Source organism: Lacerta agilis, chromosome 15, assembly GCF_009819535.1.
Source record: "Lacerta agilis isolate rLacAgi1 chromosome 15, rLacAgi1.pri, whole genome shotgun sequence".
Classification (NCBI taxonomy): domain Eukaryota; kingdom Metazoa; phylum Chordata; class Lepidosauria; order Squamata; family Lacertidae; genus Lacerta; species Lacerta agilis.
In genome coordinates, this window is record NC_046326.1 from 27,835,202 (window position 1) to 27,850,445 (window position 15,244).

Here is a 15,244-nt window from a genome sequence, read left to right on the forward strand (position 1 = left end):
TTGAAGGCTGGGGAAGAGCACCCAATGAAATGTGCACCTGAAACATGCAAGTGAAACAGCAAATCCAAGCTACAGCTTCACTCTTGCCACCAACATCCAACCTGTGCGAAGAAGCAGCCTTCTAGTACTTCTGCTCCCTTGAAAAGGCTGAGCTATTTGTTCCAAGGCCTCCTGCCACAACTTCCTGCTGCCCAGTCACTCTTGCGCCTATCCACTTGCTCACTCTGCTTGAGCTGTCGCAGAGTTCTTCTGCAGAATACATGGTGGCCAGAAATAAGGCTCCTGGCTCTACAGACAGTGAAAATGCTGAGATCTGCCAAGTCCAGGGTAGGAACTTTACTTGCAACATGAATCTTTGATAAAGTATTAATTGTATTGATAGGTAGCTACATATCAGGCTTGGGGACACACACACACACACACACTTGAACAGTCTCTTACAATGATAAAACACTGCATTTACTTACTTTTGTCAGGTATGATCTTTAGAAGCCATATTTAAACACATGAGGTTCAGTTAAAAAAATTTTTTAAGGAAGCTTTAGAGACCAAATGCTGTTAGTTTATCCTCCCTGCTTCCTGGGCTCCAGGCTGCTCTTCTCTGAAATAAAAGCTCACAGCTCATGATCCCTCAATTTCCCAAAGCCCAAAATGTTTGTCTATGGATAAAAGTGGGAAGGGGGGGGCTCCCACTTTGCCAAGGGGAATAGGCAGAAAACCCAAAGATGGAAGACTCATGGAATACTTCAACAGGGCAAGGCAGTAACTTTTTCTGCTACAGGCAAAAATTATTCTGAGTGCTTCACAACTTCCTGCAGAACAAAGGGGAAGGGTGTTGGAGGACAGCCACACAGAGAAGAGCTTCCCAAGGAAGAAGGCAGAAGAAACAACCTTTGGCATTGAGGTGCATTTGGGGTGAGGGAGAAGGAATCAACCAAAGACATTCATGTCATGAGAACAGAAATTGTGACAGAAAGTAGCCACGCTTCCTAAGCTGGGGGCTGTGATCCACCAGAAACCGGCCCTTGCAGCTGCTCCCACCAGTTCCACTCTGGTTTCAGGCCTGAGTACCACACCCAGCCATCCTTGGTCACCCCAACTGATGATTTGTTTTCACAGAGAGATGCAGGGGGCAGAGTGCTATCCTCTGCTTAAGCCCTCTGAGGCTTTCAATACCATTGATCTTAGTATCCTCTTGGAGCAGCTCTGGGAGTTGGCATTTATTGCTGTGGTTCCACTCCTACTTGTAGGGCCACTACCAGAGAGCAGCACTGGCAGACACATGCTCAGCCGCCTGGCAGCCTTGTTGTGTAGCCTGCAAGGTTCTAGATTTTGTCCCACATGCTGTTTAACATCTCCTGCTGGGGTGTGTAGTAGGGATTTGTGGTGCAGCATCATCAATATGCAAATGACACCTTACTTGCTCCTCTCTGTTCCATCAGAATCAGGAGAGGCTGTGCAGGTGCTGGACTAGTTGACAGCCTATAAACGGAAGCTCTGTCCCTATCTCCACCTGTGGCGACCTGGCTATCCCTTATTTTGCCTCTATTAGGTAACGTGATTGATGTAACTGTCAACTGTACTTTATTGCCAATTGTGATTTAGGTTTGTTTTTAAATGTTGGGTTTTGTGGATTGTTGCAAGCTGCCCTGGGCTCTTGTGAGAGGAAGGACAGGGCAGTAAGTGCAATAAATACTTCTAAGGCTACTACTACCATTACTAAGAACAATGATAATTTCAAAAGGGCCTGCACAGGAGAGGCTCTCATCAGGCACACTATGGGGCGGAGCTTCCATTCAATCCTATGCACACACACAACCATATTCTTCATATATATATATAATTTGAACTGCACATATGAAACCACCATGGTAGCTTTCACACTGTAGCCAACAGCAAAAAATAAAAATCACAAATATATATATATATATATATAAAAGTTAGTATTTCCAATTCTGGATTCCTTTGAACGTTACAGGTGGAAATAATTTTAAAGTTACTTTCAATGACAAAGAAAAAGCACCTTTCGGGATTTCGTGTACCCTTTTCAGAGGCTTCCAACTGTTCAGTCTTCATTTTAAGGAGGAAAGGATCCTGGAAATAGAAAGCCAGTTCTGGTGGGTTGTATCCAGCATTGCTGGCATGGACTGTTGCTGCCTTCACTTGGGATTTGCATTCAAGATCGTTCTGGAGGAGGAAGAGTAGGCAGCAGCGGCTGCTGGAGCTGGCCCTCAGAGCCTGCCCCAGCTGGCTAGCAGGCAACCCGGAGAAGGACCAAAAAGGGGTTTCAAGGAAAGTCCCAAATCCGGAACTGCTGGAACCATTTCCCCCTCTTAAAAGAAACCAGTACGTGGAAAACCTAAAGAACATACAAGTCTCCTACAAAAAACCCCCAACTGCTTTCTAGGGGAACAAACACACAGACATTCACTCACACACTCTCAGCCAAGGTCACCTCTCTCTGCCCCGCAGGGCCACCTTGCACCGCAGGGATCGGACATTCGGCAGGGCAAGAGGCTCCTGGGTCACGCCAGGCCCGGCTCCCACTTTGGGGCCGAGGGCAACAGTCACCTGGGAGCGGCAGCAGCAGCGTCCCAAAGTCCGTCACGATTCTGTATCTGAGCCTGAGCTGCTCTCCCGGCTGATTTCGATCTGCAGTGAGGGCAAGTTGTCAAGGCGGCTCTTCTTCTGGCGAGACTGCTCCTTCTCTTTGATGAGGGCCCCCCAGGCCCGCTGGAGCTCAGAGTCCTCTTCTTCAGGAGAGGCCGACGACTTCTCTGCTTTCTCAGGGACCTTCTCCTGCACCTTTGCTGCAGATCCTAAACGGGTCCATAAGTTGGCTAATAATATAAAGAGAGAGAGATTGGAAGAAGAATTGTTAGCAGCAAGAAAAAGGGGCACTCCCAGATAAGCACCAACTTTTGAGTGACACATTGCCCAAACTGGGGTTTTAATGGGCCCTGACATTCTCTGCACACCGAGGGTGAAGGTAAGACTCAAAAGTGTGGTCCTGCTTTACCAAAGCATCCCCCTCATTCATAAGAACTTCAGAACAGCCCAGCTGGATCATGCCAAATGAGGCCCATTGAGTACAGCAGGGAGTGTGGGAGTGGGAATTATTGGTTTGTTTTTGTTCTTATTATGTATTTTCTGTTTTTATATTGTAATTTTATTTTGTGAACTTCCCTGAGATCTACAGATAAAGGGCAGTATACAAATTTAATAAATAATAATACAGAGTTTCATCTACATCATACTCATCTTCCAAGAAGTACAAAGCGGAATTCTCGCCTTGCAACAAGGAGCGAAAGTTAGGCCAAGAGACTGATTCACCCAGTCAGCACCACCATGCTGAAATCCCTGCTCAATCTGCTTTTGCCACACTATCATTTCTGCCCAATGGTTGAGCCTCAGCGTACTTGACGATTCTGTGGTCGTCTCCAGGCCACCATTGTTTCTATAGGCAAGGTCGGTTGACTTTATGTAGCACCTCCTTCTCCAGCGACTGACCTGACTTCTTCTCTCTGGTATCAGAGTAGAGGCCTTTCCCGTCCTGCTTGGGGATGCCCAGTCGACTGTGCACATCGGAGAGAGGCTCACGGTGGGACGTGGAAGGGCTTACAGGTGGGGTGTGGGCTTCTGGGGAGTGCGGCCTCTTGCCAAGCCTCTGCCGAACATCTGGAAACAATGGAAGCAACAGTCATCTACTGGACTTAATTCTGCTTGCTATTATCCCCACATTCCTCCACCTGCTGCAAAGCATCTGTACCAAGCTGTGTGTATGGCAAGAAGCCTTTGATACAGAAGCCAGATGGAAGGAGCAGTAGTGACAGGTGGGTGGGAGAGGATAAAGGTGGAGCAGAGAGTCCTGGGAAGGCAAGGGGAGAGCTGGCCCAGGATGAGATTACGAAGCGTCCCCTTCTGAAATGGATTCTGAGAGGTAGCAATGAGCAATGCTGAAGCTGAGGACCTTCCCAGCAGGCAACTTTTAAGGATCAAAAGGGCCAATCAGAAGGCAAGACAGCAACCTGCGGCTTCACCAGATGTTTGCATCAAAGCAAGGGAAAACGGGAGAAGGAAACGAGGGTTGGGGGATCTCAGGTGACTTTGTGGAACATACAAAAGACATGAATCTCCTTCCTCTTTGGGCAAATAAATTTCTTATTTATGTACAGTGCACTGTACTGTGTGTATTCAAAGTGCTTCCAGGGCATTGTATATCAATAATACAAAAACGCTTACAAAAACTAGATCTCCCTAAAGCAGAAGCAGACTGGAGCAGCCCCCTGACAGAGAGGACCCCCATACCTGATCTCACGGAGTTCAGTGGCTGGCGCGGGCTGGGGTTTCCCTGCCGCTTTTCCTCCAAGAGGAGCCGCACATCAGCCACTTTCTCTGAGGTTCCTTTGCTTCCAATTCGGTTCTTGATGTTGCTGGCTGCAACACTATCTGCTCTCATCGAGTTCCTGTGTTGTTTAAGGAAAAAAGAAAAACAATTCCTAATTGGCCCAAGGCTTTCCAAAAGGCCTTTCTGCATGGGGGAAGGGGGTTTTGGGGTGCAGGTGTGCCTGTTGGTGGTGGGGTGAATATTGCACCCTGGAAAGAAAGGGCTGAGGCATGTTGCTTTTGTTTCTCCTCTCTCTCTCCCAGTGTGCTCCCAAAAAGTGGTAGAGAGGCTAGCAGATCAGGCCCTATACCAAAATAAAGATGCAAATTCCCCCTGCGTAGTTGGAAGACCCTCTCACACTCTGCCCCACTGAGCCAATGGGGATGTGCCTCCCAGGGAAATGGCCTTCCGTGAAAGGGCAGAGCTCACACACTGGCACTCTGGCCACCACCTCCCCCTCCTGGCCCTAATGGGATGGCTCAGGCCACTGCTGCTTCACTAGGATGCCTGTCTGAGAATCGGAGGCCTAGTGGTCATACCTGATGCTCTTCAGCTGTGACTCCACCTCGTCGGCATACATGGTCATCTTCATGCTCTTCTTGGGGGAGGGAGTAGAGATCATCTTCAGCTCCAGGTCATAGTCCATTTCATCCGAGTCAGACTCGCTGGCTGCGCTGGATCGCCGGGAGGCACTCCGCTCCCGCGACTGCTTGAAAGCCTGCAGCTCATCCCTGTACTCCACAACCACCCGGTCGTCTTCATCCATGTCCTGATCATCGTCATCTTCCTCCTCCTCTTCCTCCTCAATAGGTTCCTCAGGAACATTTACTAAACCTGCAGGGCAAGAAAGTCATTTTAAGAGACAGCGTCAGAACTGCAGAGTTGGGAGGGAGCGACCTCAAAGTCATCCAGCCCAACCGTCTTGGGAAGTAAACCATTCACCACAGTGACACCCTTGAAGGGAGATGATGACCTCTCCTGGTCTCTGCTGGAAAACTTCTAAAAAAGGGTAACTCGCCACCTTCCCAAGTATCCCAGCAATAGCTGGAAAGTCAATACTGGGGCAGAACCCGCCCTACCAAGGTGCAGCATGGGGCACATGGGGAAATTAGGCAACGGCCAAGGGCAAAATAAATGGATCCATTTGCATCCTAACACAAGCCTTTCTGCTCTGAAATCACCATCATTAATTGTACTCAATAGCAGAAATAATATGAAATGGATTTTAACAGTTTTTAAAATAAGCCCTATAAATGGGCTAGCTGCTAATTAAAGTACAAGATCACAACTTCCAGAATATTGTTGGAAAGTTCTTATGTTGGTTTTTAAATTAACTGTTTAAGAATAAAATGTTTTTCCTTGTATTCTTGTCAATCTTGTATGGATGTTTTAATTTTTTTATTTAAAAAAAATCATTTCTGGTTTTCATAAGGAGTAATTTTTTTGTCTTCAAACGGCAGTCAGGAGGAATTAGCCTGGCTCAGCTTACTATAACCATTTTTGTTCTCACAAGACTCTTCTGTACTTCCTTGAAATATTCATCCCTCACCCTGCCTGCTTTTTAGGGTGTTTCGTTACCAGGCTTCTCTCTCCTTAGAGGCTGTTGGGTTAATATACAGTATTCTAATGCCACATTTCAGAGCCAAAGCCGCATGACACATGCAGGCTTTCTACGTGACCTAAAACAGGGAACCGCAACAAAAATCCAGCCCAACATCTTTTAATTACCAGACATTGGGCAGCAAGAGGGTCATTTCCCCTTGGCTGTGCTCAGAGACCAGCTGCCTTTGTAGGTTAACAACTGATGCCTGAGACTGCATCTTTCTTTCTGCCTCCATTTTTTCCTTTCAGGCCATATCTCTTAGACTCTAAGTTTGAAGGCAGGGACAGTCATGTTTTTTACTGATTTGTAAGCCACTCTGGGAACAAACCATGTTTTGAATAAGCAAAGCAAATTTAAACAAAAAGATATTTGCCCAACATGTCCTTGGGGTTCCCAGAGCAAATTGCATGACACCTCAAGCAGCCACACACCTTCAAACAACCAGAGGTGTTGGCTTGAACCTCTCAAGCCCCTGAAGGCAAGCAAGGTCACCCTCTTCCCCAGCATGCCGATTCCACAAGGCCCCTCTGCAAGCCAATAGCTTCTTCTGCCAAAGGGTTTTGCCTGCATGCAGAATCCAGCCACTGCCTTTATTTGGGAAGAGGAACTGTAAAGGAAGGCTTTGCTGTTCTGTGCTTTTGCAAGGCCCACAAACCACATGGGGACATATTGCACCTGTAGCTCTCAGGTACCTGAGTGGCGATGTTTGTAAGGAGGCGTGAGGCCAACATCATCCCCAATGAGAGTCCTTTTCTTAATCACATCGCGGTGGAGCCTGCGTGAATGGTATCTCCGCTTCCTGGAAAGCCACAAAGAGAGGACACAGCTGTCACATACACCACCACCAAGAACAGAAGGAAATACCTGTCTGTTCCCTTCCCCAGCAGGGTGGGTCACAGAACTATAGGCTGCCTCCCTTCCTCACTCACCAGGAGTTGCTCAATATGCCTTTCATGCCTCCATAATTGGGATTCCCATATTTCATGTAATACTGGCTCCTCCTGGCAGCCCCAAGCTCTTTTTTGTCATCTGCAGGAGCAAAGCACAAGCTCAGGGACTACCGTCCGATACTTGCTTTAAAAGTGCCCATCCTATCAAGAACCCCCAATCGAAAACAATTCAAAAAACAGCATGCAATTTTAATCAGCAAGGCAGCAGCACAGGCAAGACACACACACCCCAAAAACTAAAAAGGCCAAGGGAAGACTCAATTGCCATTCCACCCACCTACCCTCAGAAAATGTTGTGTTTTCATAGAGCATCTAAGACCAAGCCAGGAGGGAGTGGGAGAGTCCTGCTGGAGGAGGAACCACCCGCTCTGTTTGCTTTTACACTAGAACAAACCATCGCTGTGGGGGAAGCACTTTACCTCTGGTAGCAAACCTCATGAAGAGCTTGTTGCCTTTGGCCAGTTTACTGGCTGGACGCAGGTCATTCCGCAAGAGGGAGTCTTCCTCCGCCTGGGAGAGAGTGTCCAGCTGTGGAAAGAACATCTGTCAGACTCAATCTCTCTGCAGGAGCGGAAACTACTGCAAAGGCCTGATTGTTAAAAAGGGGCAGCAATTTCAGCTTCGCCTGAAGACACAATGTGGGTGCGGAGAAGCCCAGAGGTCCTGTACCCCAGGGTTCAGAGAATGATCCCAGTAAGGGGTGGGGGAGGGCTTCCTGGAAGCATATGGCTGCCTTCTGAGGGGAGGGAGCAGGAGGCTTAAGCAGGTAGGCCACTTTGGTGTGCTCCAGCAAGACTCTGCTTGCCTTCTCATGATATTCCATGGGAGCAGGGAGGAGAAAGAGAGAAGAGTTCTTATATGGAGAAATAGCCAAGTATTTGATGGCTGAAAGATGCATTTCCTGGCAGCCTTTTTTTATTACAGCTTGAAAAACAAGGAAAACATGATACAGAATACTCTGAGGGTATAGGGTGGTATACAAATGTAATAAATAACAACAACATCATCAAGTACCAAGCATTTTTCAAACGTAAAAACTAAGAGAGATAAAAGGGGGGAAAGCAAAATACTTCTGGTTCTTTGTCTGTCAGCTATAAAAACTTAAGCAAAATACTTGCTCTTCTACTTTCCATAAACCATCCTTTTTTCAGTCCTCAAACCCAGATAGCAGTAGAAAATATTCCTAGGCAAATGGGGAAATGAGTAAGTCTGCATCAGAAAATGTTCGGATGCCCAAGTGAAACATGCCTAATTTAGCATGTTTATTCTACTATTATTCTTTATTCTTTTGAAACTGTCAAGTTCACCTAACGTTTATCTGAAGCTAGCACCCATTCACTGTTACTAGTGAATTTTCCAAGGAACTATAAAGCAGTGAAAATTTCCTGCCCCAGCCTCCTGCACTGACCTCGGTCTCATTTGGATGGTCATCTTCCACCTCGCCCTCCTCCGCCTCATCATCAGAGCTCTCTTCCTGTTTATCTGAAATGAAGTGCGCACAAAAATGAATGTGAAAAGGTGGTGTGTGCCATTGGATGATGCGCTGCTTCACCACCTCCAACTGCCACAACTGCATAGAAACCACCCCATGAAGTGGGATCCCTCCACAGGAAGGAGGGGAGAGGAGCAGGCAGCTTGTGCAACTTTGCTTTCTCACTGAACAGCGATGGGTGGTGATATTCGAAAGGGCATACAGCTGAAGGGCAGGGAACCTGCTCTGTGTGTATAGACATGGCCCCAGGCAGCAGCAGTGGGGCTGGGAAAGGCATGGAGCCCTGAAGGAACAGATGATGCTGCCCTATGAGACCGAGACAGGCCTCTAGTCTCTCCAGGTCAGTACTGCCTGCACTGACTGGTAATGCTCTCCAGGGCTTTGGGCAGAGGGGGTGTAAGCAATGTCAAGTCTCGCTGAAATTTAAGGGCATAAGTGAAGTCACATCCATTAATTTGAATGGCTTTGCTCTGAGCAGCACTAACAGTGGTTGCCACCCTGGGGTTTTTCAGTGATCCCAGGGATCTGCATACAAGAGGGTTGCTCTGCCAGTGAGGTCAGGCCCTTTCTGTAAAACATTCAACGTTGTCTCAGTGATGTAACTCAGTGCCAAGCAAGCAGTTTCATAAGCACATCCAACCTGGGCTGCAGGTTATTCATGACCATTGGTAGCTGCTGGAGGGTCCCATGTGCCAGGATGAAAATGGGACCACAAACATCAAAGCTGCCTGACGCTGCCAGATTCTGCTGGCAGCTATGGCAGCTCTCAGAGGTCCTTCCCAGCCCTGCCACCCAAGAGCCTTTTCTCCCTGGTGTCAGAGACAAAGCACACTGAACTTTGACCCCTTGTAGCCTGCCTTTTCTTGAAGGAGCTCCAGAAAGCAGCGACTTTACAATGGGATTAGACCTTTGCAAGGCTGAGAAACAATGAGGCCTTGAACCAGCACTTCACACAGCCAAAGGCAATACTCCAACCAGTGTGCCACCCTGGTTGGTCCCAAGGGTGGCACTCCACACATGCACAGAGCAGCTCTGAGTGCAGGTGCCCAGGCGAAGGTGCAAAGGCCAGAGCTCAGGGAACCCCTCCCCAGGGAACAAGGAAAGGTCAGCTTCCAGAAGAACCTACCTTTCTTGCTTGCCTCCACCACCGCCACCTTCTTGCTGTTTTCTTGGGGTTTCATCTTCTCCTCCTCAGGCATAGAGCTCATGTTGATGAGCGCTCGGGTGGATGTTACCTCATCAAGCCAGACAACGTTGCCTTCAAGCAAAGCAGAGAGCCAGTCGGTGGCACAGCCAGACAAAATGGCAGTGCTGCAATGTCCCAGTGCACAGGGCAAGCATGAAGCTTTGTTACAGTTTGTCTTGTGCATGAGGTGAACAACCCTGCACTGCTAGCATCTTAACACAGAATGGGGAGCGGGTGAACAAGACAGACAGACAGACAGAACTGGGCCCAATTCCCCCCACATCAGCCAAGAGAGCCGGGGGGTTACACACCCTCAGCAACTTACATGAAGTGTCATCCAGCCATTCGATGTGAGCAGGAGGATACTCCTTGAAATAGGCAAAGATGTCCTGGGTGCTCATTTCATCAACACCACAAACATAGATGGTGTCCAGCCGCACTTTTGGGATGGCTGCAAAGAAACCCATTATCTCCTTTAGCTGTCAGCAACAGGAGGGAGAAACACAAGATGGGGAAAGGGGAAGGAAGGGCACGAGAGGCCTCGCTAGGCGGCAATGATGAAAAAGTCACTGCAATTTGCAGGGAGGCAAAGAACCCCAAGAGAGGAAGATGGTGGGGAGAATAACCCACCTCATGAGGCATTTTTTAGGGGCAGGGTTTGTGAATGCGTCAGTTATGTTTTAAAGAGAGGGCTTAAAACTATTTGCATTGTAGCAGCACTTTCTCCAGTTTATTGACAAAGCTGACTCTTCTTTCCAATTTTAAAAAATCCTTTAGTTTACTACAATGCTGATGTTTTCTGTATTCAGCATCATTTATCTCACTATATATTCTCTCCCTATATATTCTCAATAGGTAAAAGCCAAGCTCTGTTGGGCTCAATCTCCAACAGAAAACAATTATAAATCACTTAATAATAACAAGTCTAAGCAGTGTACATACATTAATTCTCAATAATAAAATCACCCCAAAAATAGGCATACATAACTAGATTATGTCTGTGTTGCCAACTGAAATGATATAGTTAGCATGCCTGTCTAATGTTAGCATTTGCAGTTCTTGTTTAACAAACTGGGACATTTATATTTCTAAATTTATTAACAGTAAAAAGTATATTTGATGTGCTTATGTGTAACTTAACACATAAATATTTGTATTATTTCTGTGATCATTACATTTAGAAGAACACAGCAAATTATGCTTCTTAGTATTAAACTAAGTTTAGAGCTGGTAAGAAATAAATAATACATATATTTCCATTTCCTTTTTAAAAAACCCCAGAAAATACTGGTTTTTCCCAATGCTTCAAAATTTCCAGAAATTTTACATATTGATGTTCCCATAGTCCCTGTTACACCTGAACACTTTAAACATTGTAATCCAAAGTGCTCAGCCAGAAGGCTCCACATATTTATACCACAAGTCATTTCTGCCAACAGCCTCTTCTCCCAAGTAAATAGATTTTATTGCTTTATAAAACAAGAAAACTTGTGAGGAAAAGCCCCTCCTTCACAAAGGCCAGCTCTGGAATCCCCTGATACAGAAAGGAGACTGAAACTCCAGAAGAACAAGGAGATCTCTCGGTGCTTAAGCCACTTTCTAGGCCACACACAGCTCCAAATACCTTTCTTCACCATGTCTCGGTCCAACGCCACGTTTCTTTGTGCGAGATTCACCTCTGCACGGAAATGAAAACGCTTTGCTCTTTGTTCCTTCTTCTCAATGGCTTCCTACAAAAAGCAAAGACATCAAAGGGAGAAAGAGTCAGCTAGTCAGGCATCATAGGCAATCCAGGAGTCATACAGCAGCTGGCTCCTGACACATAAGGAACAGAGAAAGTTTATCACAAAACCCTACAGCTAAATCCCTCATCTGACGAAGGATTGCCTCATTGCCTGACACAGAACAGCAACAAAACTTATGGTCTGGTACTTCAGGAATGACAGGCCTGTTCCCTTACAACAAGCCTCCATGCAGTTTGGACACTTCTGTCTCTCCCAAACTGGGTGACGAAATCCAAAGTAAGTATGGTGGGTGAAGTAAAACCTAGAGCCAAGTTAGCGTTGCAGCAAAAAGTGGGGTATTTTGGGGAAAGTTTTGTTGGGAGTTTTGGCTGTTGTTACTGATATTAACTTTTTGCATCTTTATTTTTATGTGGAAATTGTTCGGTTTGGTTATATAGATTTTAATGTGTTATTTATTTTTATGACTATTTTGCTATGTTTGTAATTATGTAAATCTTTTCATATTGTAAGCCGCCTTGAGCACTGATTTCACTGTGAAAAGGCAGCATACAAATAAAATGATGATGATGGATTCCCAGCAGCTGCCACCTTACGAGCCTCCTACGCTTCCAGAAGTGGCATTCTCAGCCCTTCAAAATAATACCTACATAGGCTACAAAACCACAGAAAGAGCCGTTTGCCTCAACCCCTGTAACAAACCCAGCCTCCTCAATAAAGTGTTACAGCACAGAAATACCGTGTGCAACAGCCAAAGTTAGTTGTGTCACAAACATAAAGGTACCAATTATCAACTGAACGCATAACATAACAAATGATATATGAGCTATAGAAAATAGACCAACTGAGTCTGAAACCAGCCATTTGTTGTAGCAGGCATGTCCAACCTGTCAATCGCGATCTACCATTCGATCGCAGGCCGTCCCTTGTTGATTCTGGTCAATTGCGTGATCCTGAAAGCTCCCCCCCCCAAAAAAAATAGCTCCCCCCAAAAAACTCATCACCTTTGGTGAAGGCTCCCTCAAAAAAGCTCAACACCTTTGGTCAATGCAATGGGTAGATCACTGCCAGTTTTTATAGTGGGAGTAGATTGGAGTCCCTTGGGAGTTGGACATGCCTGTGCTATAGTTTCAATTTTGGTGTAAAACTTCCAAGCACGCAAGGAATACCTTTGAAGTGACATCGATCCCAGTGATGAAGCTCCCAGCTTTGTTTTCATATCTTCTGCTGGTGTCCTGAAATGAAAGCAAACTCATAATAAAGCAGATAAGCAAGCTACAATTCTACATCAGGCCATACATAGAAGGTTCTGCTTTTGAGGCCTCAGAATGCCAGACAGAAACAGTTTACTGATAAAAGGGGGAAGCACACCACCGGCTGGAAGCCTCTGCTGCCCACCTTCCGTCGAGAGCTCCAAACCAGGCGACCTTCTTCGTAGGGCCAATTGACAAGACCGCTTCCACCTGCTGCGGCTTTTCCCTCGGCATGGGCAAAGGGCAAATGCAGCCAGCCGGCTCTCTCTGCCAGGCGATAGTAGCCCACTTAAAAAACAAAAGCGGGGCCCTCTCGAAAGCTGACCCCGCCCCCGCCCCGTGCTACGTGGGGCTTGAGTGCGCCACGGGCGATCCTTTCTCTTCCGAGCCCTCGCCGACCCGCCAGAGCCCGGCCCTGAGTGAGGAGGCGGGTGCGGAGGGGTCGAAGGCCCCATCCATCGTCATGCGGGAATGGGAGGCATCAAGCCACTCCACGCGTGGTGAAAATGCACTCTGCCCATGCCCAAGGGAACTCTCTCCTCTCCCGACTTTGCAGGCCCAAGGCCTACCCGCCCCAGCCCCCTGTCTCCGTTACCGGCAGCAGCTCCCTCAGCGAGCGCCGCACCGGCACCTCCAGCTCCTCCTCTTCCCCGTCGTCGTCGTCTTCATCGTCGTCGTCGTCGTCGTCTTCTTCTTCTCCTCCGGCGGGGGCGGCGTCGGGCGGAGGAGGCGCGGCGTCTGGGCCCGGCGGGGACGGCCTGGCCTGCACTACCAGCAGCTCGCCCTCCTCCACCTCCATGGGCTCCGGCTCAGCCGCCTTCACGGAGATGCGGAGGCCCCGCACCGCCGCCATCGCCTCACGAAAAAGCCGCCGCCGCCACCGCCGAGGGAGGGAGGGACCGGAAGCAGGAAGGGCCCACAGAGGGAAAGGGTGCCCGGATGTCCGGTGGAAGCGTCGCCGGAAAAAGGCCCTGCCAGAGCGGCAGGGGGCGCCAGTGCAGAAGAGAGAAGAGGCGCAGAGCGGACCCAGGTCGAACGCCGTCTCGTCATCGCCCCCTTCAGGGGCGTTTCGGAACAAAACGTACCAACAGCCACCAGCAGGGTTTAGGCAGGGCCAAGCTGGCGGACTCTGACCGGCAGCCTCTTCGGGGCGGGCAGGGGGCACGTTCTTCTCACTGCTGCTGCTGCCGCCTTCGTCATCTCGGGTCTGCTTGTCCCCTCCCTCCATAAATCGGTCCTTCTCTAAACCCATCCAGGTTGGCAGCCACCACTGCCTCTTCTTGTGGCAGAGAGTTCCACAGTTTAATTCTGTGCTGCTGCGTTAAAAAGATCATTTCTCTCTTTTGCTTGTGAATCCCCTTCCCTTCAGCTTCAAGGGAGCAGTCCATTTGAATTCTGGGGCTAGGAGAGGTTTTCTCCCAATCCACTTTTTCTGCATGATGCATCATCTCTTATTATTCTATCAATTAGGACTGAATTCATGGGGCCGAGGTCCCTTTGGCCCCCATAAAATATTTGAGGGGGCTGGCCCCCCAAAGTTGATAGGCAATGCTATTCAAATGGTGTGCATGCACCACATCTTGTGATTGATTATGCGGGGCAGGGCTTAGCTGGGCCTCCCCAATATTTTTTTCAAGTTGGCACCCCTGAATTAGAGCAAATAATAAAGATGATAATGGGGAGCCTTGTTTGGTCGTGCAGCTAAATTGACATTTTTTGTGAATCCATATTAATTATCCTAATTGTAGGAGATGTACTATCATGCTTATTTTCTAATATTCTGACAAATTTAGGACCAAATGCATTCTTTTCATCACTCTGATTAAATACTTTGGTTCCATGCAGTCAAATGCTTTAAATTTACCTAATGATAAACAGGCTAGTGGTGAGGTAGTCTGTTTACTATGGTATATTATGTTTAATAATTGCCTAATTGAGTCTGTGATTTTACACACCGATACAAACCCAGCTTGAATCATTCCATCAATTTTGATGGGAGTTTGGTGGGTGATCGTTCATTATTTTCTTGTTTCATGTAGTCAGCCAATAAACGGTTGCCAGGTACTTTAAAAAGAAAAAGTTTTGGCATGCCTTGATCGGTCCTGACCTGATTAGTCAATGCATTCTTTTTTTTCTTTAAAAGGCCAAACATCTCCACATTTTTATCATGCTTTAGCCTATCCTGCCCTTTCCTGTGAGCTCAAGGAGGGAAAGAGCAGTGAAGAATCGAAACAAACCCATCTGGTGCAGAAAAAGCGGCCAAGTCAACAGACACTTGGTCCTACTTGATCCTGCCGCTGGAATGCGAGCCCAAAGTTGGAGCTCTTGGCCCCAGGCCCCCTAAAATTGAGGGACAACAGCTTAAGGTTCACAGAAAGCTCCCTGGCCAAGGAAACTGAGACAGACTCTCTTATATACGGATGGAAATCTGCCTGTCTCTCTGATGCAGCCTGGCTGAGCCCCACAGAAAGCAGATACAATCCCACCAGCAAACCTGGTGCAAGGCCTGACTCTGCAGCTTGCCTGTTGCCCTTGAATGTGAAATGCCTCCTTGCCACAGAGACACAAGTCCTTTTCATTTTTGATTTTTAAAAATGAAACTAGGGCCAGCTAGGCTGGTTTTCTTCCTAC

The 15,244-nt window shown here is 47.6% G+C and overlaps 1 protein-coding gene across 1 annotated transcript; it reads right to left on the minus strand.

The window, feature by feature from the left end:
• Nucleotides 1-1,924: 1,924 nt before the first annotated feature.
• NCBP3 (nuclear cap binding subunit 3) lies at nucleotides 1,925-13,517 on the minus strand. Its single transcript, XM_033172236.1, has 13 exons — nucleotides 13,209-13,517; nucleotides 12,530-12,595; nucleotides 11,243-11,348; nucleotides 9,944-10,069; nucleotides 9,559-9,690; nucleotides 8,349-8,422; nucleotides 7,360-7,468; nucleotides 6,920-7,019; nucleotides 6,683-6,789; nucleotides 4,927-5,221; nucleotides 4,309-4,466; nucleotides 3,511-3,678; nucleotides 1,925-2,840 (listed from the first exon to the last, which is right to left on the minus strand). The coding sequence occupies exons 1-13, from the start codon at nucleotides 13,464-13,466 to the stop codon at nucleotides 2,605-2,607; spliced, it is 1,935 nt and encodes a 644-aa protein (XP_033028127.1). The 5' UTR covers nucleotides 13,467-13,517; the 3' UTR covers nucleotides 1,925-2,604.
• Nucleotides 13,518-15,244: the final 1,727 nt, after the last annotated feature.